Source organism: Notamacropus eugenii, chromosome 5, assembly GCF_028372415.1.
Source record: "Notamacropus eugenii isolate mMacEug1 chromosome 5, mMacEug1.pri_v2, whole genome shotgun sequence".
In the NCBI taxonomy this organism is placed as follows: domain Eukaryota; kingdom Metazoa; phylum Chordata; class Mammalia; order Diprotodontia; family Macropodidae; genus Notamacropus; species Notamacropus eugenii.
In genome coordinates, this window is record NC_092876.1 from 184,615,980 (window position 1) to 184,631,288 (window position 15,309).

The 15,309-nt window shown below is 41.2% G+C and overlaps 1 protein-coding gene and 1 pseudogene across 2 annotated transcripts in view; one reads left to right on the plus strand and one right to left on the minus strand.

Moving 5' to 3' along the window:
- The window catches only part of VPS26B (VPS26 retromer complex component B), a 30,876-nt gene that overhangs the window by 11,070 nt on the left and 4,497 nt on the right, over nucleotides 1-15,309 (plus strand). Inside the window, exons 1-4 of one of the 2 annotated variants that reach the window (XM_072611637.1) lie at nucleotides 5,081-5,427; nucleotides 7,155-7,311; nucleotides 11,138-11,302; nucleotides 15,001-15,176. In XM_072611637.1, coding sequence (XP_072467738.1) covers nucleotides 5,376-5,427; nucleotides 7,155-7,311; nucleotides 11,138-11,302; nucleotides 15,001-15,176 — 550 coding nt within the window. In that variant the 5' untranslated portion in view covers nucleotides 5,081-5,375. Of the gene's footprint in view, nucleotides 1-5,080; nucleotides 5,428-7,154; nucleotides 7,312-11,137; nucleotides 11,303-15,000; nucleotides 15,177-15,309 lie in introns of those variants that run through there. The other variant, XM_072611636.1, reaches the window with a different exon arrangement.
- Nucleotides 1,420-15,002, minus strand: LOC140505540 (zinc finger protein PLAGL1 pseudogene; annotated as a pseudogene).

Sequence of the window (15,309 nt, forward strand, 5' to 3'; positions counted from 1 at the left end):
TGTTAAAGACTGCAGAGAGGTCAAGGAGGATGGTTTAAAAAAAAGCCATTAGATTTGTTAACTAAGAGCTTATTGGTAACTTTGGAGAGAGGAATTTGGGTTGAATGATGAGTTGACTGCAGAGTTAAAAAATGAGAGTGAGAGGGTTTATTAAGGAGATCAGCCATAAAAGGGAAGAAAGAAAGGGTGATTACCAGGGATTGTTGGGTAAAGTGGGAGATTTTTGAAGATGAAATGAGACATAGGTGTTTTTGTAGTCAGCATGAAAACAGTCATGGGTAGGATGTGGATAATACAGAGCACAATCTGCTGGAGAGGATAGGATGGAAAGGGATCACTTGTGCATGTAGAAAGGGTTTGCCTTAGCAAGAAGGTCTACCCTTCTTTGGAGATAGGGGTGAAAGAGGAGATAATGGCAGAAGGCTATGAAGAGATTTGAGAAGGAGCACTAAGTGAATGACTTCAGTTTTTGTAGTGAAATATAAGACACTTCTCATCTGAGAACATAGAGGTGGAGGAGAAGGCTTCTTCCTCTTTTTAACCCTTCTCTCACAGGGCTGCCCCAATTGAATCTGCTTGACTTTGGTTCTTCTGCCTCTCATCTGCTGGACCATGGGCATATGTAACTCAATACTTAGGTGCTGGGCCCACAGTTTCCTAGGCTAATTTATGGCTTCATCAATGGTAGGGAGAACTATTGTAACAGATTCTGGGACTCTCAACCCTAAAATGTAAAGAGATAGAAGATGGAGTAGCCCTGTAACTCCTTTTCTACTATTTTTCCTTTTTTTTTAAAAATTGTAATAGAGGGGAAAGCAGCTTCCCAGTTTTAAAAGAAGAATTACTTGCCAAGCCTGGTATTGTCAGTTCCCATTTCTACTGTGGGCTTTCTTTCTTACCTGGCAGTATGACTGAATGAGTGGTCATATCTAAGCCTGACTCCCCCTCATCACCCCAGAACAGCAAGAACTCTGAAATAAAAGTAAAAGAACAATTTGATGACTTAAGAAGAAGGGTCTAAAGATGTACCTCCATTGCTTTTTTTGGTAGGGTTAGAATATTGCATACTGTATATTGTCAGATTGTTGATAATATTTACAGATTTTTTTCTCTTCCTTTGTTTCATTGAATTGGGGATAGGAAGAGATATATTGGAAATGAAGGTGATATAAAAGCAAAAGATACAAAAGTGTTTTTTTTTAAATAACCCCAAAAAAAGAAATAGACAAAAATGGGACCCTAGTACACTGAATAAGTATTAAGGGATAAAAGAAAGAACTCTCCAGGCATAAAAACAAAGAGTATAACAATAACCACTAGAGCCTACCCTGATACCAGAAATGAGATGGAAATAACCACAGTATCCTCTAAAGTAAGAAGTAAATAAAAGAATTAAAGAATAAATTAGAGCCCAAAGGGTAATTTGGAAAGACAACAAGTATTTATTAATGGTCTTCTGTGTGTTACATTTTACTAGCTTGTGGGCATACAGACACAAAAATGAAATGGTCTCTGTTGTCAGAGTTTATGGTCTATCAAGGAGAACAACATACATATATGAGTATACATATAATAAACATAAAACACACACTACGAGTGGACAAAGCAGGCCTAGCAAATTAGTAGCTTAGAGTAGATGATAGAAAATCTTAATGAAGCAGTAGGTGCTGAAAAAGAGCGGCAGAGAACACAAAAAGCAGAATGCAACATCAGAACAAGAATGGTTTTTTTAAACAGCAAAATTGAAAGTACGATTGAAGTGTCCTTCCCAAACCTGAGTTTCTTGAAGACAAATCAGTGAGACAGTCTGAGAAATGCAATTAAGTAAAACCATTCTTTGGAAAAGTCATACCAGAAAATTGCCTAGGAATATTGGAAAAAGAAGGCAGAGTGTGTTAAAGACACCATCAAAGAGGATTCCCAAATTTAACTCACCCTCCAATGCAAAATTCAACATGAAACAATTTTACAGTCAGAAGGAATTTACATTTTTAAGGAGCAGCTGTTCAAATCCTATAAAAATTGTCTGTTAAGGGAACAAGCATTTCTTAAATGTTCTCTATATACTAAGTGTTTTACAAATATTATTTTATTTGATCTTCACAACAACCCTTAAAGAGAGGTGTCACTATTATTCCTTTCTTACAGTTGAGGAGACAGCCAGGCAGCTTGCTCAGGGTCACAGAATGATTCGAGTTTGATTTTAGATTTTAATTTTAGGTTTTCTGACTCCAGTCTTAGTGCTGTATTTATTCACTGTAACACCTCGTTGCCTCTGAAAGATTAAAATAACATCCTGCAGATCTAATGATGTCATTTTGAGAAAAAGGTAGACTTTCAACAAGATAATATATTTTCAAGTATTCCTTCAAGAAAAAACCCAGAGATTAGCAGGCCTTTGAAATGCAAATGTGGTAAAATAAAGGTAAACAAACCTATATTGCTTTAAAAGGTGATTTATTGTTTACATGGTTTATAGTGGGCTGACATTGGGGCTCCTGAAATATTCTTGTCTGAGCTGAGAGGGAATTACAAAAATGAGAATCAGCAGAAGTGGAATTGATGGTTCTGGATTGAGGAGGAGGGTACTCAGTCTTTGTTTGAGGATGGAAGCCACATAATTGTTTCAATGAAAACAAGCTGACTGGTACTTGGTGCTGATTTTTCAAGGTAATGTTTAATAGTATTAGATGGAGGGGAAAAACTTCAGTCTCTAGCCATTTCCCCTTCATCATCCTGTGTCCTTTCTACATCCCACATTGCTTGTTTCTTGTATGTTTACAAATTGCAAACATTTCAGCATTAACTGTGCATAGTTTAATTAAGAAAGTAAACCGGCAGCAAAAATAGTCATAATATGCATTTCCAAACCAAAATCACTTATTTGCTGTATTGACAACTAACTTCTATCAGTGTGTTCAGTTGAGACTAGCCCAACATTTCTGTTGTTCAGAAGTTTCAGTCAAGTCTGACTGTTTGTGACCCTATTTGGGGTTTTCTCAGCAAAGATACTGGATTGGTTTGCCATTTCCTTCTCTAGCTCATTTTACAGATGAGGAAACTGAGACAAACAGTGACTTGCCCAGGGTTACACAGCTAGCAGTGTCTGAGGCCAGATTTGAACTCAGAAAGAGGAGTCTTCCTGACTTTGGGTTCAGGCTCTATCCATAGTGCTACCCAGTTACCCAGCACCTATGAAACAGTCTTACTGTGAAAAAGAGGCTTCTGGGAACTTGAGATTCTAGACCAGATCAGACCCCACAGAACAGCAAAGAGGAGCTATCTATGAATACATAAAGTAGGGTGGCACTTGCAGGAAATTACCCTTCTAATGGGGATGCTTCTCTTTGGGTATAGGCTATTTCATGGGCCTGTCTCTCTGCTTGAGGGGTGTTCTGTCTCTGGTCCCAAAAATTACTGGAGAGGAGAAGGGGAAATAGAAGTGGGATCGCTTACAGTTTTACTTGGGTTTGGGGGTGGAACTCTGCCCCTGCTTCTTCCTCAATTTAAATTAGTCTCTGGAGTGATTGTTCTCTTGGACCCTGGGGAATGGAGGAAGCTAGGTTCAACCTTGCTGTTGTCATAGACTCCTTGCCCTTTTCCCCCAAGCAGCAAGTTAAGTGGCTTTGTTTCTGTTTTATGGTTCCTTAGTTTTCCTTGACAACCAGGGACCCCCTAAGAACTTTATCCCTCTTTTTACATGGTTTCATCTCTGCAAAAAGTTTCCTTTAAGTGTACTACTAAAAGCAAAAAACAAACAAGGTTTTCATTGCCAAGTCCTCTAGAAACAGGATGTGGTGTTATCCTGTCTGCCCCCAGAGAGTTTTCAGTCTGATTAGGGAAACCAAACACCCAAGACTAGAATTTAGAAGTCTGTGTGTGTATATTCTCATATATACATACACAAAACTTTACACTATAAAGTGACTAAATGATTGGAACTGCCTAAGGCTAATCAAGGAGCAGGTAGGCTTTGTAAGCTTGTAAGTCTTGACTTCTACACTCATTTATCAGGTTGGCCTAATTACTGCCAAAATCTGTGGTATAAATATATTTGTATTTATATATCCTTTTGTTAGTTCACAAAGCACTTAATCTTACATTAAACCCATGAGGCAAGTAGTAGAAGTCTCAATATTTTCATTTTATAATTGAGGAAAAGGGGTATGGCTGTACCTAGTGAAAAACCCTAACAACAGAAGTCCTGTGACTCTACTATACTTGGATTTGACTTCTAGAGTTCTTCACCTTTTTTTGCATCATGGATCCCTTTCAGTGCTCTGGTGAAGCCTATACACCCCTTCTCAGAACAGTGTTTTTAGGCTTAAAAGGAAATCTTTTATAGTAACATGCAGGGATCAGAATTTTAAAGAAAAGTTCATGGATTCCAGGTTAAGAATCCTGGGCTTAGGGGTATGACATCCTAGATTCTAGGCTTTGTCCCAACTCTACTAGCTGCATGCCCTGTGGTATGTCATTCACCCTCTCTATGCTTTTGCTTTCCTCATCCATCAAATGGGATAATATCATCTGACCTACCAACCCATAATATTGTCTTGAGGATAAAATTAAATAATGAACTTAAAGTTGCTTTGGACATTTAAAAGTATTATACACCTCATAGAGCTGTTGTTGGTTGGTTGGTTGTTGTCTTTTCTTGAAGAGGACGAAAATGACATCACCATGATAAAGTGAAATTTCAATGTGTCCAGCTGTGGTTGATCAGACCAATATGAGCTCAGAATGCTCTGCCACATTTGGGCACAGATAGTCCAGGTGAACATTTGGGGTGGATACTCCAAATTTGTGCATCCTACGTTTACTTTGTGCTGTCTCAATTCTGCTTTGCTCATAGAGCACAGCACCTTTTCTGATGTGGGCACACCATGCTGAGCGGTCCTGTACCAGTGTCTCCCTTGTCACACAGTCAGATCCACAGTTCTTGAGAGAGACCTTGAGAGTGTCCTTGTTTCGCTTCTTCTGGCCACCATCTGATCGCCTGCCCCATGTGAGTTCTTCATAAAATAGTCTTTTTTGGCAAGCATACATTTTGCATTCAAACAACATGGCCAGCCCATCAGAGTTGCGCTCTCTGAAGCATAGTTTGAATGCTTAGCAGTTCAGCTGGAGCAAGCTCTTCAGTGTCTGGTACCTTTCCCTGCCAGGTGATCCTCAGAATCTCCCTAAGACAGTTCAAATGGAAGCGGTTCAGTTTCCTGGCATGGCGCTGATAGACTGTCCATGTTTCAAAGGCATACAACAATGAGAGCAGCACAACAGTTCTGTAGACCTTCAGTATGGTAGTCAGTCTAATACCTCTTCTCTCCCAAACTTTTCTTCAAGCCATCAAAACACTGAGCTAGCTCTGGCAATGCATGCATCAACCTCATTGTCAATGTGTACATCCCTGGAAAGTGCACTACCAAGGTAAGTGAACTTATCCACAGCATTCAAAACTCCATTTGTTGTAACCAATGGTTCCACATGGATGATGTGGTGGTGGCTGATGGAGCATTTGTGTTTTCTTGGTGCTAATTATTAGGCCAAAATTAGCACAGGCAGCAGAGAATTGATCCATACTTTGTTGCATCTCAGCTTCAGAGGCTGCATTGAGTGCACAATCATCTGCAAACAGAAAGTCATGTACCAGTACTCCCTCCACTTTGGTCTTGACTTGTAGCCTTTTCAAATTGAAGAACTTACCATCAGTATGGTAGTTGACCTTGATGTCGTGTTCATCCTTACAGAAAGCATTTGACACCATGATTGGAAACATGCTAAAAAGCATGGGAGCAAGCACACAGCCCTGTTTTACTCCATTGGTGACTGGGAAGGCATGAGAGCATTGTCCATTATCCAGAACCTGGGCAAACATGCCATTATGAAATTGATGTACAATATTGATGAACTTCTCTGGGCAACCACATTTTTGACATAATTTTCCATAAGCCCTCATGACTAACAGTGTCAAAGGCCTTGGTCAGATCTACAGATGTTGTGTACAGACCTCTGTTCTGCTCCTGGCATTTCTCCTGGAGTTGTTGGGCAGCAAACACCATATCAACTGTTCCTCAGCCCTTTTTGAAGCCACGCTGGCTTTCAGGTAGATGACCACCTTCCAGGTGAAGGATCAGCCTATTAAGGAGGACTCTAGCAAGAATTTTGTCAGCGGTGACTAAGAGAGAGATGCCCCTGTGATTGTCGCAGGACAAGCTATTCCCTTTACCTTTATAGAGATGGACAATGGAGGAATCCTTGAACTCCTGGGGAATAACCTCCTCTTGCCATGTAACCTGGAAATTTCCAGTCAGCTTTTGTATGAGCAATGGTCCCCCTACCTTGTAAATCTCAGCTGGAATACAATCAGCGCCAGGTGCTTTGCCATATGAAAGGAGCCTAATGGCACTCAAAACCTCTTTGTCAGTTGGAAATACACCTCATGGGGTTGTTGTAAGGACCAAATGAAATAACATGTGAAGTGCTTTGTAAACTTTAAAGTGATGTGCTAGCTATAATTATTAGCTATTATTACATGGTATGATGTTTTTAAAAGGTGGGAACAGGGTTAATGGGAGCCAGAGTGGCCCAGTGGATAGAGTAATTGGACTTCGAGTCAAAAAGATCCAGGTTCATAATCTAGCCTAGCTAGTAGTGACTGTGTAAATATAGGAAAATCACTCAATCTTTCCAGCCCTCAGTCTCCTATTCTGTAAAGTGGGGATGTAATGCATGCTGCTGAGAGGATCCAATGAGAAAATATATGTAAAGCACGTCTCAGGCTTTTAAGCAGTTTATAAAATTCAGTTAGCAACAGTAGTTCCTTTGCACAGATGTTAGTTCACTAGTGAGGAGCAGCATTGGTGGTGGAACCCACAGGATTTCACAGTGAGGCAATGGTTGCAAAAGGATGTGGTTGCAAAAGGGGTTGGCAAAGCAGGGAGGAAGAAATTGGGGTAGAAGGGCGGAAGGGTTTGTGGACTGCTGAAAGCTGGAAGAACCTGGTGGTTCTGGGGTGGAAGGATCAGTATCAGAGGGTGTGAAGGGGACTGGCCAAGGTCTCAGTAAATAAAGTGATTTTCCCTGACAACAACTGCTTTCTTGGGTCTCCTTGAGTTAAGGAACCTAAATGGAAGGGGTGATTATTGTCTCTCCAGAGCTCTACTATGATCGAGGGAACCACCATGAATTTGTATCACTGGTGAAGGACCTGGCCAGGCCTGGTGAGTTCACACAGTCTCAGACCTTCGACTTTGAGTTCACCCACGTGGAGAAGCCCTACGAGTCTTACACAGGACAGAATGTAAAGCTAAGGTAAGTTGTACCCACTCAGAGTTGCCCCTATGGGGGAGGGCTCCATGCCAACCACCATTTCTGCTTTCTCCCAGTCATCATGATCAAAAGGAAAGTCCAAGACTGGATCCATCTCCTTTTACTAGGCTTCCCTGAAAAGTTAGGGTATATCTGACCTGATGGGAAAAGCACCAGGGTTCATACATGAATTCTAGTCCCTGCTGTTGACACTGGACCAAATTACCTACTTGATTAATCAGTTTCTTTCTTGGCAAAGATACTAGAGTGGTTTGCCATTTACTTCTCCAGCTCATTTTACAGATGAGGAAACTGAGGCAAACAAGGTGAAGTGAGTTGCCCAGAGTCACACAGCTAGTAAGTGTCTGAGGCCAGATTTGAACTCAGGTCTTCCTGACTTCAGGCCCAGTGCTCCGTCCACTGTACCACCTGGCTGCCCTAAAATGAGAAAATAATGTGCAAATTCTTTAAAAAGTAGTAAGAAGTATTATGAAGCATAGGATGTTGGAGCTAAAAGGGAACTCACAGAGATGTGAAGTGACTTGTACACAGGCACACAGGTAATTAGTTGCACGGCTGGAGGTAGGAGCACTTTATAAGTGCTTTATAAGCCTGGTAACAGAAAGCCAAGAGCAGCAAGTATGTGCATCATGCTTTCTTTCCATTATCACTGGTCAGAGAATAGAATGAGAGCCTGAAATAGCACTTAGAGAATCATCTAGCTTCATGATAAATGAGGAAACTGAGGCCCAAGTAAGGGAAGTGACTTGTTCAAAATTTAAACTATCAAGATGCTGATCATTTTTGACAACTTCCATGGTTTCACAAGTTTAATTCATTTTGTTTGATTTTTAGCATGGGAATGAGGGCTAAGGCTAGGCCAGGGATGCTGGCAATATACACTGTTCCTGCCCTGTGCTCTCAGGAGGCTTTGTTGATGCCAGCTTTTAAATCTTCATGTAGAAGTCTGAAATTGTGTTGCTATATACTTGTTATCACTTAATTTCCCCCCCACCCCAAATTAATGTATCATTAGGCAAAAATAATATAAGTAATTCAGAAATTCCTTAAATTTAGCTTTGAAATCTACTTTGGACTTTTTACAGTGACTTTGTCTTCCTATTCTTTCTGCACTATTCTAATATCATAAATTAGTTTTAATTCTTAACAGTACTTACCTGCTAGGCAGAAGGAAGATGTGGCCTTTGATAGTAGTCACAGTAAGGAGGGGGAATTTGGCCTAGGTTTAAAAATTTATCAAAAGTGGTCCACTTGTGGGTATTTGCTGATTAGCCTTGCATATTCAATATTCCTAACCTTTCAGTATAGAAAGGTGGCAGGCTCATAATATCATGTCATTGAAAGATGGCATTGGCCTCAAACTCAAGTTCTCTGATTCCAAATCCAATATAGTATGCTGCTCCTCATATTGATTAGGCAAAATAAGATATTTGGTTGAAGAGTCAGGGGATGGGGTGGAATGAATAGAATGGCAGGAGCAGAAAGAGGTACTGAATGGGAAAACATGAGTGTTCAAAGAATGGCAAGTAGTCTAGACTGGTTGGAACATACAGTTCTTGAGAAGTGGTAAAAGATTTGACTAGATCTCCAATTGATAAATGGTCCAAAGATATGAACAGGGAGTTTTCAGAGGAAGAAATCAAAGCTATCCATAGTCATATGAAAAAATTCTCTAAATCACTGCTGATTAGAGAGATGCAAATCAAAACAACTCTGAGGTACCACATCACACCTATCAGGTTGGCTAACATGACAAAACAGGAAGATGATAAATGTTGGAGAAGATGTGGGAGAGTTGGAACACTAATTCATTATAGGTAGAACTGTGAGCTCATCCAACCATTCTGGAGAGCAATTTGGAACTATGCCCAAAGGGCCACAAAAATGTGCATACCCTTTGACCGAGCAATATTGCTTCTAGGACTGTATCCCAAAGAGATCATAAAAATGGGAAAGGGTCCGCATGTACAAAAGTATTTATAGCAGTTCTCTTTGTGGTGGCCAAGAACTGGAAATCGAGAGGATGCCCATCAGTTAGGCAATAACAGAACAAGTTGTGGTATATGAATGTAATAGAATATTATTGTGCTATAAAAAATGATGAACAGAAAGACTTCAGAGAGGCCTGGAAAGACCTATATGAACTGATGCAGAGTGAAAGTAGCAGAATCAGGAGAACTTTGTACACAGCAACAACCACAGTGTGTGAGAAATTTTTCTGGTAGACTTAGCCCTTCACAGCAATACAAGGACTAGGAATTCCATGAGGCACATGATCAAGATTACAGGTAGAAGTCTATACAAACAGGAAGGAATGAGGGGAATGAGTGACACTTGAACCTCACTTTCATTTGAAATGGTCAAAGGAGGATAGAATATACACACACAGAGTTGGGTGCAGAAAAATACATTTTACACTGCAGGGTAACAGGAAAGAAAAGGGAGAGTGAGGGAGTAAAAAGTGAGAGTAGATTCAGGGAGGAATTAGTCATAAGCAAAACACTCTTAATCATAAAGAGTGGTTCATTAAGAAAGGTTTAAGAGGTGAGAAAAGAGAAATTCAGCATTTGAGATCTTTGGGAGGTAGATCTATTCCAAATAACTATGAAGTTCAAGGCATAGCTCCACTGGCAGATGTTTGAAGTGGAGTGGGGTTGAAGATGAGAGGTATTGAGGAGGATGAGGAACTTCAAGGTCAGAGTGTTATAAGCATGAATATTAAAGTTGTCCACATGCATGACAAGACAAGAGAACAGTTAGCCAAGTGCAAAAATCAGTTTATCAGATTCTTCTTTTGGCCTGATTTCATAAAATAGAATCTTAAAGATTTGGAAGAGATCTTAAGAATGTAGGCCAATCTCCTGCCTTGTGTAAGGATTCCTTGATAAGCCTTTTCTTGAACACTTTTAATGACTGGGAACTATTTAACAAATTAACCAATTGTTAGAATTATAAGTGTTAGACAATTCTTCCTTAGGATATTGAATCAAAACATTCTTCCCTGCAACTTATATCCTTTGGTTATGGTTTATCATTCTCCATTCCAGGTGATGTAGTGGGTACAATGCTAGGCTTGGAGTCAGGAAGACCTGATTTCAAATCCAGCCTCACATACTTAACTCCAGGTGTATGACCCTGGGCAAGTCACAACCTTTCTGAGCCTCACTCTTCTGATCTGTGGAATGAGGGAGTTGAATTTGATAGCTCCCAAGCTCCTTTCAGCTCTAAATCAACCAACATTTATTAAGTACCTACTATGTGCCAGGCACTTTGCTAAGACTAGGAGTACAAAAAAAATGGCAAAAGATAGTCCATGCTCTGACGGAGTTTACAATTTAGTGGATGAGACAACATACAAAGGGATATATACAAAATAAGATGTATATGAGGTAAATACAAAATAATCAGTAGAATTGGGAAAGGCTTCCTATAAAGGACAGGATTTTAGTTAGGACTTAAAGAAAAGCTATAATCCATTCATTCTTTTTTTCACTGAGTACAGTTCCAGCCCAGGGCACTGATGGTGTGCCTCTGGGTATATAGACAGATGCATATGTGTGCTTGTAAGCATACATATTTTTAATATATATATGTGTGTATATATGTATGTCTGTATGTGTGTACATATGTTTCTTTACATAGGTGTGTGTATGTGTGTATATATATATATACACACACATATATACACACACAAATATAGACCTTCATGTACATACGTGTGCTTCTTTATAAACTGTTTTGTGTGTATGAGTATATGTATGTACAATATTTTGTAACTGGGAACTGTCTTAATCCATAATATCTGCAGGTATTTCCTCAGAGCCACCATTAGCCGCCGGCTTAATGATGTTGTCAAGGAGATGGACATTGTGGTCCATACACTAAGCACATACCCAGAGCTCAATTCATCAATCAAGATGGAAGTTGGGATTGAGGACTGTCTGCACATCGAATTTGAGTACAACAAATCCAAGTGAGTGTCCTTTCCCTAGAGCCAGGAAGAATTTTTAACCTGGGGTCTGTAGATTTGGATGGGAAAACAAAATTATATTGTTATTTTCACTGACCTAACAAAGTTAGCATTTCCAGTTATTTAAAAAACATTACTGAGGTCTATAAGTTTCATCATATTGGCAAAGGGTCCATGACACCATAAGGGTTATTAAGAACTCCTGCCCTACACAAATTGGTTGTTACTGGAGTTAGGAATGGGGGTCGGGCAGGGAAGAAAGGATCAAGATAAATGGATCCAACCATTAGAACAGAACTTGACCATTGGGATACAATAGTGCTCCAGCTTAGGTCAGGAGGCCTGGGTTTGCATCCTTCCTCAGACACTTACAAAGCTGTATGTTGGGCAAATCACTTAAATTCTCAGTGCCTTGGTTTCCCATTACCAGCTGCCTGCTGCCTTGCTGAATTTCAAACTCAACATATCCAAAAAGGAAAACATCATCTTCTCCCTAAAAGCGCTCCTGTCTCTATTAAGAACACCACCATCCTCCTAGTCACTCCACTTCATAACCTCAAAATCCTCTTCAGCATGTCCTTCGGAACCCTCTCTATCCAATCATTTGTTCTGGGTGTCTTTTTCAGAATTTGATAACAAGAAGCCAGTTACCCTCATGCAAACAATCCTGTTTTCCTATTCCTGCATTATAGCTGGCCTTTAAAACACATGGCTTCACTGCTTGAAAAATTTTCTAGGACAGAAAAGTACTCTTATAAAATAGAAATCATCTGAATACATGATGAAAGTGAGGCAGGATAGTCGAGCTGGGGCTGGCAGGGGAAGTACAAGGAGTGTGAGGGAGATGCATCTGACTGAGAGTCACACTGCCCATGGCCAACTATGGTTCTTGTTGCTGTTGCTCAAGACAGCTTAGTCTGTGGGGTAGTGAGTGATTCCCTAGGTCCCAGCATCATAGTGCTGTTCCCATGGACATTTTGGGTGAGAGAGGGAGGCAGCTGCCAAAACCCCAGAACATGGGAGATATCAAAAGAGGCAGGTGATAATGATGCCATGTTCATAGCATCAGCAGGCATTGCTATTTCCTTGTTAACATTCAATCTGTCCACAACCCCCTTAGCCAGATCAAGGTCTGGGCTAATTCTGGGTGCTGAGTGAGGCTCTTGCAAAGACAATTCCTCAAGAAGATTCAAATTGTAGAATCCCTTTGAACCTGTTTTGAGGGGCAGAATTTTGGGGTGGTTGAGTGGTGAGTATGAGGTAGAGCTTGGGTCATATTCAGGGTGCTGAAGATTACAAGGAGGTGAGTCTGGAGATGCAGGAGGCTAGATGGCTGCTAGAGAGTCTAGAAGTGGTTGTGAGTGCTGTAGGCTTTGTTCATAGGGACCAGGTGTGTTGTCTTGCATGTCTGCCTGCAAGCTACTCCCAAGGACCCATTCTGTACACAGACAGGAAAAGGTGACAATGCAGCAGCTCCTTCTTTGAGCTGAAATGGAGCAGAATGGCTTAAGGGAGCCCAGCAGGTCTCCATTTTGCAGCTGGTCTTTGATCAGTGTGAATGTTTTCTTGGTATGTCAAGTAAGATGGTCTTTTTACCCAAACCGCTGGCACAGAACTGACACAAGAAGTCTTTGCAGCCCGTGTGGACCACCAGGTGGAGCCGAACATCCTTCCAAGCGTAGAAGCATCTCTCACAATGGTCACACTGATGCTTCTTCTCTTTGGTTCCGTTGGGGGGCTTTCCCCCAGTGTGGATTTTGAGATGATCCAGTAATACCTCAGTGCTTCCCAGCTTCAGGGCACAGATCTGGCATGTGAGGTCTCCACTGCTGGCTGCGTGCAAGGCCAAGTGCTGCTTGTAGCCAAGTTTGGTGTTATACTTCTTTCCACACTCATCACAGCCAAAGGCCATTTTGTTGGGATCATGAGTCTGGAGATGATTCTTCAGGTGGCCTTTCCGGTGAAATGTCTTCTCACAGTGAACGCACTGATGGAATTTCTGTGGTGAATGTGTGGCCATGTGCCTGATAAGCTTATATTTGAAAATGAACCCTTTTGCACAGCTTTGCTGCAAGTACTTGTAAGGACGTTCCCCTATGTGGGAGTAAGTGTGGGCAGTGAATTTTTCTAGGTAAGGAGTATCTTCCCACATAACTGGCAAGGATAAGTTGCCATGGACTTTGCTTCTCACCCCTTCATCTTCAATCTGGCTGCTGGGTTGTTGTCCCATTTAGGCACAAGTGGAAGAACAGTACTGTATACACTAACTAAACCACAAGAGCTACACAAGCTTGAGGCCAAAAGAGATGACCCCAAGGTTCTAGGGAAATAATCTTTGCCTAGGTTTGTACCTCTATATTTCTTCTGCTTTGCTTTTTTAGTCTTCCAAGTCCCAGCTTCTTAGGCAATCTGTAGGTGGTGGCTGATAGTCTGTGTTTACTGAGGCACACAGGTGAGATTCCCATGGTGCGAAATTGCTAAACTCATCACTATAGCTGGAGCATTTCCAAGTATCACCAGATTTTATTCTGTTGGTTCCCAATTTTATTTCCATCCAGAAAGGAAGTGAGGTAGGTAAGATGAGACAGGCGCAAGTAGTAAATCTATATTAGTTCAGCTGTGAGGTGGTCTGTGAAGTACGTATTTTCTGATAAGGCTGCAGTCCTCGCTCCTCAGTTTCCTTACAACCCTGTCAGAGGTTTCACAAATTTTCAAGCAATGATCTGGTGCTATAGTAATTGTATGGTCCTCTTGTCCTTGAGCCAAAGAAAAGCAGATCCTAAACCTTGGAGTTCTTGTGTAAAGGTTCCATTTTTTGGTTTTCATTCTGCGGCATGGTTGCCTCCTGGCTTAAAACATACAAGCCATCAATCACTGCAGGATGAACTCACAAATCCAATTTCTCCCTGGCACATATGCCCCCACCCAAGAGGGGCTTCTGGCCTCGAGAGCCTCTGCCTGGGGATGGGTGAGCAACTCGAGCCTGCCCCCCACACACACACCTGTCCGCCTTCTGGGATGGGGAATGGGGGAAGCTGCACCCGCACCTACTCAAGCGAAACAACCCTGCTGGAAGCACCTCTCCCCAGCCCTGCTGAATGTCCAGCCCGCCCACCTGCCCCACAGCATCCCCCCAGATTGCACTACTTTTAAGAGTTCTAGAAATATTGTGCATGGTGGCAACATTTTAGGAATTAGTGTCAAATGTTCCAAAATGACAGCATTGTTGGGTCTGCTTCACATGGGAAGTGTGATTTGTACACCTTTGTTTATACCTACTTAGCTTCCCTTTGAGTACAAGAGCCAACCAGCCTTTACTGCATGAACCTCATGAGGAAGAAAGACTAGGTCTGATTTTTGGCCTTTTAAGAGTCAGGAGTGAATACTTGATGCGGACTATGTGCCACGATGATGAAGGTAGATAAAGAGTAATGACTGGAGTCAAATGATTCTGAACAAAAACTTCCTGAATAGAGTGAATTTTAAGCCAGGTTTTGGAAAATAAACTTAGAAAATCCGAGGGAAAAGAATCTGTTGGGAAATAGCATTGTAACTATTGATGGTTAAGGAGGGTGAATATGAAGGGGGTAGACATTGAAAACAGTAAGAATAGCTTCCAGCTGAAAATGGGACTGATGGAAAGCTTTGGGACCATCGGTTTTCCTAACCATCAGTTTCTTCTTTCTCTCTTACTCTTCCAGGTACCACCTGAAAGATGTGATCGTGGGGAAAATCTACTTCCTGTTGGTGAGAATCAAAATCAAACACATGGAGATTGACATCATCAAGAGAGAGACAACAGGGACAGGTCCTAATGTTTATCACGAAAATGACACGATAGCCAAGTATGAGATCATGGATGGAGCACCCGTGAGAGGTACGCTTCTGTAGGCCAGCTAGCTTTTGCTAACCTTTATTTTCAAAATGTCCTTAGATTATAACAGAGTCCGGGAGTCCAGCTTTGTAATAGAGGGAGTTCCTTATTTGCCTGTTCAGCATGTGATTATACA